The 13341-nt window shown below is 44.5% G+C and overlaps 1 protein-coding gene across 1 annotated transcript; it reads left to right on the forward strand.

The window, feature by feature from the left end:
• Positions 1-11288: 11288 nt before the first annotated feature.
• LOC136481472 (cytochrome P450 94C1-like) lies at positions 11289-12992 on the forward strand. Its single transcript, XM_066478813.1, has one exon. The coding sequence runs from the start codon at positions 11360-11362 to the stop codon at positions 12884-12886; it is 1527 nt and encodes a 508-aa protein (XP_066334910.1). The 5' UTR covers positions 11289-11359; the 3' UTR covers positions 12887-12992.
• Positions 12993-13341: the final 349 nt, after the last annotated feature.

Genomic DNA, 13341 nt, shown 5'->3' on the forward strand with positions numbered 1-13341 from the left:
TGGATACATGTAGGCGAGCTGCTCTGGAGGTAGCACCTGCTTTGAGTGGATCCAGTCTCTCTAGAGATCATCCTCTGAGAAGCCAAGTAGAGCTACAAAGGTGTCATAATCCACACTGTACCACCGGCCCTCAAGCATCCAGTCCATACGCCTCTCATCCTCCTCAACATACAGAGTGTCATAGAATTGAGCTATCACATCTGTGTTCTAGTCATGCTGGAACTCCATGATCTCGTACACCCCTATACGCTCACAAATGGCAACAACATGATCGATGGAGGGCTTCTACAACTTTCTAACATACTGTCAGTCAATCCATTGAGATCTGGCAATTACTGGGTTTCTAGTGAGGATCACACTAGTGTAGAAGTCCATATGAAAGGCTGTCTGAAATCGATGATCAAACTAAATCCTAGGCAAGCTCCTTGGATCAATTCTCCTCTCATCTCTGGCTCTTCTGGTCATGCCTTTTCCTCGATAGTCAACTCTAGAAACATAAGAGGGTACACTAGGTGGATGTGTCTCAAGTAAGCCATAGTGCATACCCTGACCTGGTTGGTGCTGAACTAGAGATACTACCTGCTCCTCCTCAATCTCTTGCTCATCATCTGAGCTGCCACCATCTGAGCCTCTGTCAGTGCTCTTCCTCTTTCTGTCTCTAGGCTCCACTCAGTATTCATCAGTTTCATCATCATCAGAAGAGGGGCTGCTATCACCATCACCTCTCTCTCTATACTGTGGAGCACCCCTAGTAGCTCTAGAGAGTCTCCTGCTGCTGCTCTGCTCCTACTGACTGAATCTGGGATGCAAGTCCTACCTTGCCTTCTTGTATTTCTCTAATGCTGGATCACGCCTATGCTTGGATCTAGGCTCCTGTCTTCCACTCATGGCTGCTGCCCTGTATCCAAATGAATTTGCAAAGAATTTTAGATACATGCCCAAGAGATAACTTATTTCGGTTGAAATATAGAAATAAGAGTAATTATCCTATGCTTTGTAATCACCTCAACCAAACTAGGTCACAAGGTTCACAAAATACAATGGACAATTAAACTTAGTCCTAAGAATCAACCACTGAGAAGATTGAAACAAGGGAGCAAAACCTGCTCTGCTGCCTCATACTAGACACGTCCGGTATGGGGACAACAACCCTAACCAGGGCCCTTGACTCAATCTTCAACCAACCCAATCCAAACTCTGGGCATTGCTTCTAGACAGGTAATGTAGCATCTTTACCAAAGGAATTTGACTTTGAAGTATTAACCACTTAGATTGGATGAGGTATGGGATTAGGGTACCTTGAGAGAGAGGATGAAGATGAGATTCGAAATCCAAGTCCCGGAGCCTTCAATCTTGATGCAAACCTCCTCCGATCCAATCTCCCTCTCTTCCTATTCTTGGTGGAAGCACTCGGTCGCCAAAACAATGGAACAGAGGTGGCGGCGTTGGCTTGGAGGAGAGAAAAGAGAGATAGAGGACCAGGTCCGAATGGGTATGGGCCTTTTATTGACTCGCGCATACTGGACACGTCCGGTATATGCGGGTTGGCTGTTTTTGTTCCAAAAATTCATTCTCTTGATTCCAATCCCCTTCTCTGTTATTACTCAGTCCAAAAAGATATACAATCTTGATCCAAACTGAGTATCATCAATTTTCTTATCCAATGCCATTAATTGATGTTCTCTTTTCCAAATATTTGCCATATTTATGATTTTGAATATTTGAGAGAGACTTAGTGAGACATAGGAGATATGATAAAGAGATACATACGAGTTTATGGACTTGAGAGAGTCATTTCACTTGTGATTAGTCAAGCAAGCAATCAGTGGGAGCAATAATCACAAATGGCATGACTTAGGTCACAAAGACCAAGAACCAAATAGGTTTTCCAAAATTACACCACCTATGCATTCTAGTAAGGGATTTTGAGAAACATCTATCCTATGTCACACAAATGCGCACTCTAGCATATAAAGGGCCTTAGATGCACTTACAATGTATGTATATAAATACATACCTTTGCCTTGAGCCCACAAAAATTCCACTAAGAAGATACATAGCATGATAATCTTTATGTTGACCTTAATTGCCAAATAATCATGTTAGATATGAAATCAATTTTTCATCCAAAGGACTACAAGGAATGCTAGATAAATTTGTTAGTCCACAAATGTGCAAAATAGAAACTGAGCTCCCCCTAAATAAGTGCTTTAAGTAATTTTAATGACTTTTATCTAACACTTTATTCTATTAAGAATTTGGGAGTCAATTTTCTATTTAAACAACAACCAAATAATTTGCCATATTTAAATTTAAGTTCAAGAGATGCTCACAATCTACTTAGATTTGGTAAATCACAAGCCTCTAAGTAAATTAAGAATATATGAAAATATATGGATCAAAGACCTAGTTGCAATCCAATCAGTGTTCTGGTTCCTGTAATACTGGACACGTCCGGTAGGTATACCGGACACGTCCAACAAACGCAGAACATAAACATTTTCTTTCTATCCCTGGCCATACCGGACACGTCCGGCATACGCAGAACAGAAACATTTTCTTTCTGTCCCTGGCCATACCGGACAGGTCTGGTATGCATACCAGACACGTTCGGTAGGTGCAGGACAGAAACAATTAACTCGCTGCTTGTGATTCTTCGTTTTAGCTCTAATATTTCTTTTATACCTGCATCTCAACAAATGAATTGCTCTACTAGAGAGCCATTAAAAACACCATATGGTAAAATAAAATACTTTTCAATTGAATCTAGTTAACCACTTACAAGGTTCGGAGGAAGGCCAACAGACTAGAACGTGCCTCGCCCTGTGGAGCACTAGCCGACGAACGTTCACCTTAAGAATGGATTTGAGTAATATGTTGCACCACGCAATGCTCTTATATATATATATCCCAATTGCTTTTGAGGGATTTTCTATAGCTAGTTATATAGGGGAGAAGGAATAGAAGATGTGCCGGATCGGAGTTGCTTACTGAGAAATGGTTGCTTTGTTGAGCAATCGTAGAAAATATTCTTGACCAATTCCGTTATTATTGTGCATGCGTTTTAGCGTCACCTTTCTTTTCTTTACGTGTTTCCTGTAAATTAAGGAATTAGATGAGGATGATGTCATGATGAGCATATGGAGAGTGGGCCAGGGAGCTAGAAAACGTAGGCCCTGTTTGGTTTCTACATACGCTTTTAAAATTCCTGTCATATTGAATATTTAGACACATGCATGAAGTACTAAATATAGACTAATTATAAAACTAATTACACAACTTGCGACTAATTTGTGAGATGAATCTTTTAAGCCTAATTAGTCCATGATTTGACAAACGTGGTGCTACAGTAAACATATGCTAATGATAGATTAATTAGGTTTAAAAAAAATCGTCTTGCAAATTAGCCTCCATCTATGTAATTGGTTTTATAATGAATCTATATTTAATGCCTTTTATTAGTATCTAAATATTCGATGTGATATGAATTTTAGGAGGAGCGAGTAACCAAACACCCCGATACTGGATTACTACAAGCGCATGGCGTGGTGCCAACAACCAGCCAACCACTACGTACTGCTGCCGGCCGGCAACGGTCGGGCCGGCCAGCCAGACTCATGTCACATGGAGAAGCAGATCGATTTGACGCGAACAGAGCTGCTGCCCCGGCCGGCGACTTGGGCGGCGCGAGACCACCGGCGGCCGGCCTCCTGCACGGTCGCACGCACCGCCTATCCGCGATGATGGCCCCGTTCGTTTCGAGAAATTTTGAACGAATCTGAATGAATCTAAAAAAATTTGTGAGAGAAAAATACTGTTTCGAATAAAAAAAGAAGCGGATCAAACCGAGTTTAAGAGCACGCGAATGATTTGCGAGAGGAAAATGCTATTTTAAATGAAAAAAAGAAACGAATCAAGGTGGGTTTAAAGGCACGCGAACGACGGCGACGATGGATGGATCTGCAGGCGTCTGTCTGTGTCATAGAACGAATCGGATCGGATCGGATCAATCGGGCAACGAGCCGGTGCTGTAGCCGTTGTACTTTCACGGGATGTGGAGGCACGCGCACCTTGGAATCGGATCGGATTGGAGAACTGCTTATTGGCGGACGACAGAGCGACCAAGAATAGTCAATCCGCCACTTGAGCTAAAGAGAAGCGAAAGTGAGAGGGGACCGGGGACTTTTCATCGCTTGTCCGATCGAGTCGAGTGCACGCAAGGCGAGATCGGAGCAGCTACTCCAGCTGCGACGCGATTGCACAGCTAGCATACACACTGTAGTCCACTCACTACTGCACTCCACTGTATCATGCAAATTAAGTAATGTCACATGCATGCATGGTACTTTAATTTTTTATATAAAAAGGTAGATAGACATTGTTTTAGGGAAAAAAAAAGGGTGAGGAAGCAGGCATGCATGCGTGCAGACCACGTACGAATCAGGTATGCGTACGTGCCTGAGTTGGCTATTGCATGGCTTGAAATTCAGTTCCCAGAGGGTGATGCGCCACTTGGTCCAATGCACAGAGGAACTGATCTGCGCTCGCACAGCATGCACAGGCTATAAATCATTAAAGAAATCCAGTAACCATGGAAGGAATCCGACTGTCATGGACCAAATGTTTTAGCTTTGGCACCACGAGCCAGCATGCATGCCGACATGATTAGTACTTCGTTGTCCAACTTGGAACGTTAAATCGGTGGCCCATCGCTGTGCCAGCATGGTGTCGGCCACTGAGGGCTCCCATTTTTGGCTCAACTATTTCCATGAGTGGTTAATGGGACTAGCAGCTGCTGATTGTACTCCTATCAATAATTAATGAAAGCTCTGTGATACTCAAAAAAAAAAACTTGGAACGTTAAATTAAGTGCAAGCTGCAACATTAACATGTAGATTACTTATAGTTTGGAGAACAGATTTATATTTATCTCAACTGCATCCCTGCATGTACCAAGCAATACTCCATTACGCCTACTTGAAATATGATTCTTTGTGATGTTTCTGTTACAGGTTTTCATCCAAGTTCGGTACCTGCTGCTATTCGTATATACTCTCTCTGTCCCTTTTTCCGAGTCGTTCTAGTATTGAACCTGGTGCATTGAAGATGCTTTGGACCTGGACCCTGCGTCTGTCCATGTGCATGGAAGAGACAATGAATGTAGACAGTTTGCAGCCATACCAGAACGACTCTTAACACGGGACAGAGGGAGTATAGGGTTGGTGCAGCAAAAGGCAACTCCTATGAGCACCCTTTCTTTTACTCAAGTAAAATTATCTAGGATCATGTATAGAGTTATAAAATCTACGATTTAGCTACATATGGTTATACATATTTATGATTTTAACTAAAGGGTCTGATTCTACGGCGGTTCTAATTAGTAAAGTCTTTGTTTTTTTTTTTGGATTTTTATGTTTATGATTCTATTATTACGATCTTACCTGAAGACCTCCGATACGAGCACCCGCGTGCCTCAAGTCCAGGACTTGAACTAGAGTGAACATGTTCCACAATAGGAAACCTAACTAGCTTATTATCAATTTGTCTTTTCATTTGCCAATTTTATACATCCATTTTATTTAAAAAGAAAACAGAGAAGCCCACACCTATTCCTAATTTTGACCTCTCAGGTCAGCATCAAGCCCAATGGTTCAGAGCTGTTGTTGCTTGACCATTTCGGTGAAAAATTAAATGCATGGCTGATTTACCATCCTCCGGGTTCAACAACATCGGCGATGTCACCGATGTCAAAGTCACAGGTACTCCAGGTTAGCTCCAACTCCAATATCACATGGGCATTTTTGAATTCCAACTCAAAAAGTCTATATTTTCAAATTCCAATTCGAAATGTTTAAACTCCAAATGATTTCATCTCACATTTTTGAAATCGAGAGACAAAAAAACATAAACATGTAAAATCAATGGTTAGAATACCTGACTTTGTCCCACCGCCCGATTCATGACTCGAGCAGGTCAAATTAACATTTCAAACCTTTTTTTTTAGAGCAAACTACGGAGGGGAGAGAGTCCCCGCCTAGATTAACATTTCAAACCTTAAGATGGTCCAAACTCAATATATTTTTAACCCTCACAATGTAAGGAGTATTATACTAGAGGCAAGTCTTCAAAATTGAATTTTTATGTTTAATTTCTCTTATGAAATATTGTCGATTGCTACATTGAAGATGAATGTATTAATGCAACTTTTTTTTACACCACATCAATATATATGGCTAGCTTTCAGTTAAAAGTTGTAAAGTTTGACCTTTCAAAATGAAAAACGTCTTACAATAAGGGAGAAAAATGTTTCAGTTACACCTCACTTCCTTTTTCTAGATACAAGTTTCTAAAGACATGGCCTTGATGCGTATGGTACTTTATCAATCTTAAAAATATATGGGTTCAATGTTTCAAAGAGGATCACAGAGATAACGTGCTAGCGACGATTATGCATGTACGCATTGTGGGGAAAAAAACTTTAAAGACATGGCCTTGGAGGCTCCAACCAATCCTCTCTATGATCTTCCTTTTTAAAACTTTAAAGGCTTGGCCTTGGAGGCTTCATCTGACAGAATACTCAGATTTGCTCTGTCCCTGTCTCCCTGTGTGGCATATAGGGCACAAACACAAAATATTGGTCAGAGTAGAACGTGAAGCATTATTCCTTTTTTTTAAAAAAAGAAAATCACTCCCGGGGGGCATGCTCAGGCCTTCCTCTCGAACCTTTTAATAGAAGGAAGTCTTCAAAGTTGAGGTTGACCTTTTGATTTATCTTACAATATATATTACCAACTGATATACTTCCTCTGATCCATTTTATCTGGCGCAAGTTAGAATGGCACGGTCTCCTAGGTTACACTTTGATCATTCATTTGCTTTATATTATATTATTTATGCTTATAAAATTATAATCATTAGATAGTATAATTAATTACAATTCTAATCATATAAAGCTTGTATTATAATATTTAAAAATTATTAGCCTAATTATTGGTCAAAGCTTTTAAAGTTTGAATCTTTATATGCGTGTGCGCCAGATAAAATGGACCGGAAGTAGTAATAATATATCAAAGCAGCTTCATCTTAAAATTCTTGTTAAATAAGAATCTATTAATGTCATTTTGGAACACTAAATAACTACTCCCTCCATCCTGAAATATAAAGGAATTTTTAGATAAAGTAAGGAGCCTACCAAAAGACCACATTGCCCCTCACTAATTAGGATGAAGGGAGTAGTTTGGTTGTTATTTTCCTTAATTGTTGGCTGGTTGGTTTGGTTGATGCCAAGTTTAAAAGGAATCTCAATATTTCCTGCCAAAAAGACATATGCGAGAGACAGATCCAGAATACCTTGTACTATTTTGGTACAAACTTTGAACTCTGGATCTCTTATATTTCAGACCAAGGAAATCTCTTATATCTCAGGACCAAGGAAGAATATATACTAACTATTAGTTAAAAGTTGTAATATTTACCATTTTTAAGTGATGAAGTGAAAAGACGCCTTACATAAAGGAAACAAAAACATTTCAGTTACACACGTCACTCGAGACATCACCTTCAAAGACAAAGTCTAGTGTCTATGGTGACTTTATCGATTTTAAAATGTATTGACCTAATATTAGGACAATCTTAAGAATGCAATGCGTGCTTGTGCTAGTAGCAGGGAATATGTACGCATGCACATATTTTGTGGAAAAAGATGTCTAAGGGCATGGCCTTGGAGGCTCCAACCAACCCTCTCTTTACCTTACTGTTTTTAATTAAACAACGCTGCTGTACGTAGCGTGGTTTCATGAGACAACATGCCTCCGTGCCTCAGAAGAATGCAACTAGAAGAATGCAACTATGAGTTACGTATCTCTAATATAATAGATCAATCAAAATTATACTAGATCTACCCATAAAAATATCCCTCGCTGAGAGCCTCCAACCATTGTGCACAAAAAAAATACACATAGAAATTCATCGCTATTAAAATCAAGGGCTAATAAGATGTAAAAACTCATCCAAGGGCCCATCTCTGATGTGTGATGCCAGCCTTCTCCCCCACCCCCCCACCCCCCTGCCCAAGCCCTCACGTCCACGCCCCGCAACCACGGTTCAAACACTCCACGACCCCGGTTCGATTCCCAGCCCCCACATTGTTTTCCCTTTTTCTCGAGAAAACAAAGGGTCAGAACATCGTCCTCCTTCTCCTTCCCCCGAGCGCACGCCACTCCCGTCCTCGGCAGGCCCCGAGGCCCTTCACTCTTCCGCCGCCTCTCCTCCTGTAGGGAAAATCCTCTTCTTCTCCACGACTCCTCTCGCGCCCTCCCTCGCCGTAACAACGCTGCTCCTCCACGCCCCTCACCAACCCCCGCCGGCGCCGCCCCCGGCTACCCTGCGCTGCCAAGCCTCCTGCGCCACCAGAACCCCTCTTCCTCTCTCCGTCTCCCCCGAGGTCGCGACGCAGCGGGAGGACCCGGGCGACGACGCGTGCTGGCGCCTATGCTGCCCCCACCTCCCCTTCCCCTCTCTGCCTCGACGTGATTGCGCAGCGGGAGGGCCCAGCGCGGATCCCCCCCCCCCCCCCTTCCCCAATGTCAATGGTGCCATAGATCATACTCTCCTCTACTGAGCTACTGCTGCTCTCCTGATTAGGTACATGGATTCATTGATACTGCTGCTCTCCTGAATACGAACATGGATTCATTGATTAAAGGGGCATGCAACAGTTCTCCACAGTGAGGTCAGATCTGATTTTATTGTGCCTCATTCTTTTCTTGCGTGGATTAGGTCAGAGCAGTCATAAGATTAGGTAATGGTGCCTGACTTACCTATTTGAGATTTAGTACATCTTCCATAATGGTACATTCATGAAACTCGCGCTCTTCTATTACCAATTCTATTCCTCTTGTATCGATGCAACAACGGAAAATACTCTAGTATTATATGTTCACTGAGGCTTCATTGTGCACGCGTTCGTTTTCAGTTCTGGGAAATCATGGCTACAAGAGTGACGCACTAGCGCAGTTTAGTCTAGCCCTGCGGAAGATCGACAGCCGGTTTATTTGCATGAGATCATTCATCGTGAATGCTGGTGCAAATTTACTTGTGATAGGACTGGTTTGGATACATGGTCGTTTCATCATTAGACATGGCTTTTACTCTCTCCAGCTTAGGATTGCACCACTGTAGCTCCTACTAAGCCCTGCTGATATTTGAGACTACAGATTACTACTTTGCAAATTAATGTGCCAGGTATTAATTATCCAATGAGAAGTGATGGTTTCGTAGCAAATTGATGTAACTTGTTGCATCTCATGATTTTCTGACCACAAGTGACATGCTACTGATTATCATGAACTGTTTCGGGGTTATAGAAGGTGCACAGTTAGTATATGATTTTGAACTTCTATAGAAATTAAGTTGTCGATTTCTTCAGAAGTACAAAAACACATTGCTTTTATTCAGAACTACATACTACTGTTCACAATCTTCCCTTTGTTGCTGCTATATTGGTTGCTTCAATAAATAATTATATTGTTATTTTGGTTAAGAAAACAGGGAACTGGAAATACTTGTATCGCCATTAGGTGGTCTGAATGATCTACTGTGGGATGTCTGATTCTAATATTATATCTACATGTCGTTACATCATTAGGATGACTGATTATTTTTCATATACAAGTTTTGTATCCTTGTCATTGTATTCTAGAAAATGGTTCTGCATTTTTCTGTTTAGAAAAATATGGCATGTGTATAAGATAAAAAGATTGTTGTACAAATACTCCTCATGTATTATTGGTTTAACCGTTGTCAGTTGATATTCTTTCTTGTTTCTCATAATATGGTCACTTTTGTGATAACATAAGAAGATGCACAGAAACATTATTTATGTTTGCTCAACTCCACTTGGGTTAATAACTGAAGTCAAATTGCAGCATACTGCGTCGTCCCAATCGAGTCAGCTGGGCGGCAGATTCCTATGGTCTTTCTGGGGATGATCAAGGAGGACTTTAACAAGAGATATGCAGGGGGCAAAGCAGCAACAGCTACAGCCAACAGTCTCACCCGAGATTTTAGGTAACAGTTCTCATTCTTTGTCTGCAAGAACAAGAATTTTTTTTAGACTTTCAAATGCATTTCCAATACTGTACACTACCCTTTTTTTTAATCCTCACTGTGGGCATGCTTGGGGACTGGCAATACAGGTTGAGGCTTAGAGACCAGATGCAGTACTGTACTGATCACCTAGAGGAGGTGAGTAAGCTGTCCAAAGTGAAGGCTCAGGTCGAACAAGTGAAAAGCATCATGATGGAAAACATCGACAAAGCCCACTCCGCAATTGTCTGGACCATCTCATGCTTGTTAGATGCAGAGAAGATTTTGGTAGAAAGGTGCTTCGCACACACTTGCTGAATATTTGCCACGGCGATCACTGCCAGTCTGCCACCAAGACACTTATTTAGGCGACGATAGGTAGAAAATATACTTATTGTAGTTCTAATCCATTGAGTGTGTCCTGGGAAGTTATTAATGTATTTCAAATGAGATTAGTGCTAATATATCTAACTCCATGTATGTTGTTTTTCAGTGAATCTTAAACATACCACATCTATGCTTTGTTACCACATATATTATCTTTTAAATGTTTGATTTATACCACTGAAGGTCGCCGTAGCGTTAGCACGAAAAAAATATCATCGTTTGATTGTTTTCATGTGCATCTCTGAAATGAAGCCGTAGCGTTAGCACGGGCACTATACTAGTTATATAGAGTTATTCACGTTTGATCAAATTTCTAGTGAATAATATTCATATTTATGGCTTTAAATTAATTTATTATGCAAATATATTTTGTAATTAATTTAATTATATTTATCTAGTATCATAAATAATGATATTTTTTATCTATATTTGATAAAATTTAAAGTACTAAAATATGACACTGTGCTAAAATTATTTTTTTTTCTCATGACTGGGAGTACAGGGGAATGCACCGTAGCCCAACGTGAAGCATTTTTCTTTTATTTTAGGTATAAAAAAAAACAACCTTCCACTCTCGGGTGGCAGGCAATCGGCATGCCCCTCGCCTTTCTCTCTGTCCATGTGGGCCCAACTGCCATCAACTGTTACTCTGTTAGCACAACGAGGAGGACCTGAGCTGTGAGCGCGAAAAAGGCAAAAAGGTCAATACCAACGTTGCTTAATCCAAAAAACGCACGTGCCCCATGTGCGTATTCCCGGTCTGCCCACGTTATATATACAGGCAAGCCGCCTCAGTCTTCTGCCGCACAACACAAACCTCCCACCCGACCCAACCTTCTTCTCCCTGTTCCACACCGGAACAGACACAGAAGCGCCCGCCATCACCATGGAAGCAGCAGCAGACTCGTCGTTGCCATGGGCGGCGCAGTGCTTGGCCGCGGCCCTGTTCGCCGCCGCCCTCTGCGTGGCGGCGCTGGGCGTGGTCCTGACGCTCCTCCGGCGGTGGCCCTGGTGCAGCTGCCACGTGTGCCGGGCGTACCTGACGGGGTCGTGGGCGCGGGACTTCACCAACCACGGCGACTGGTACGCGCACCTGCTCCGGGACTCCCCCACGGGCACCGTCCACGTCCACGTCCTCGGCTGCACCGTCACCGCCAACCCGGCCAACGTCGAGTACATGCTCCGGACCAACTTCGACAACTTCCCCAAGGGCAAAGCCTTCGCCGCGGTGCTCGGGGACCTCCTGGGCCGCGGCATCTTCAACGTCGACGGCCACGCCTGGCGCCACCAGCGCAAGATGGCCAGCCTCGAGCTCGGCAGCGTCGCCGTCCGGTCCTACGCGTTCGGGATCGTTGCGCAGGAGGTGGAGTCCCGCCTCGTCCCGGTCCTCGCGGCCGCCGCCGACGCCGGCTCGGTCGTCGACCTGCAGGACGTGTTCCGCCGCTTCGCGTTCGACACCATCTGCAAGATCTCCTTCGGCCTCGACCCGTGCTGCCTCGAGCTGGAGATGCCCGTGTCCAAGCTCGCCGACGCCTTCGACACCGCCACGCGCCTCTGCGCCATGCGCGGAGCCTCGGCGTCGCCGCTGCTGTGGAGGGCCAAGCGCCTGCTCAACGTCGGCTCCGAGAGGGAGCTCAGGGAGGCCATCGCCCTCGTCGACGACCTCGCGGCCGCCATGATCCGGGAACGCCGTAAGCTGGGCGTCGCGGGCAGCCACGACCTCCTGTCCCGCTTCATGGCCTCGTCCGGCGACGCGCACCACGAGGTCGACGACAAGTACCTCCGTGACATCGTCGTCAGTTTCCTCCTGGCCGGGCGCGACACCGTGTCGTCCGCGCTCACCACGCTCTTCATGCTCCTGTCCAAGAACCCGGCCGTGGCGGCCGCCATGCGCGCGGAGGCCGGCGACGAGTCCACCACGCCGCTCACCTACGAGCACCTGAAGCGCCTGCACTACACCCACGCGGTGCTGTACGAGAACATGAGGCTGTTCCCGCCGGTGCAGTTCGACTCCAAGTTCTGCGCGGGCCCCGACATACTCCCCGACGGCACCTACGTGCCCGGCGGCACGCGCGTGACGTACCACCCCTACGCCATGGGCCGGATGCCGCGCATCTGGGGCGCCAACCACGGGGCTTTCCGCCCCGACCGCTGGCTCACCGGGCCAGGCGGCGCCTTCGTCCCCGAGAGCCTGTACAGGTACCCCGTGTTCCAGGCGGGCCTCCGCGTCTGCCTCGGCAAGGAGCTCGCCGTCACCGAGATGAAGGCGGTCGCGGTGGCCGTGGTCAGGGCGTTCGACGTCGAGGTGGTTGGGGACAGTGGCGCCGCCGCCTGCGCGCCCAAGTTCGTGTCGGGGCTCACCGCGTCCATCAGCGGCGGCCTTCCAGTGAGGATCAGGAGAGTTGTTCGTTAGAGATTCTTGGGCCGTTTTTTTTTAAGAGAGACTAGATATTTTGTTTAGGGAACACTGTATGTGCATAGACTAATTGGAAGAAGAGGGAATCAAATAGCAAGTTGAATCGAAAGCTCCATTCAGGAGTTCCATACATGACCATGGTCTATTTGATGCATGTGCGCTTGGTTCCGTTTCTGATGCTGCAACAGAAAGCAAACTGTGAAATCTACACTGTTATAACCACCGTTTGATGAGTCCACTCTCCACTGTTAGCTATCAGTTGTTTTCATTCATCTTCACAATGTTGCATGTGAACCTTGCAACTTGCATTGCATATACCGTTCTGCGATCCAGTTCCCGTTTTCCTTTCTGAACCTGTCTTTTTTTTCCATATTTCAAAAGAAACCATCATCAGCTTCATGCAGGGGTTTTTAGTCACTTGCCAACTTGCCAAGGAGTTTTCATCAGATTCA

This window comes from Miscanthus floridulus, chromosome 9, assembly GCF_019320115.1.
Source record: "Miscanthus floridulus cultivar M001 chromosome 9, ASM1932011v1, whole genome shotgun sequence".
In the NCBI taxonomy this organism is placed as follows: domain Eukaryota; kingdom Viridiplantae; phylum Streptophyta; class Magnoliopsida; order Poales; family Poaceae; genus Miscanthus; species Miscanthus floridulus.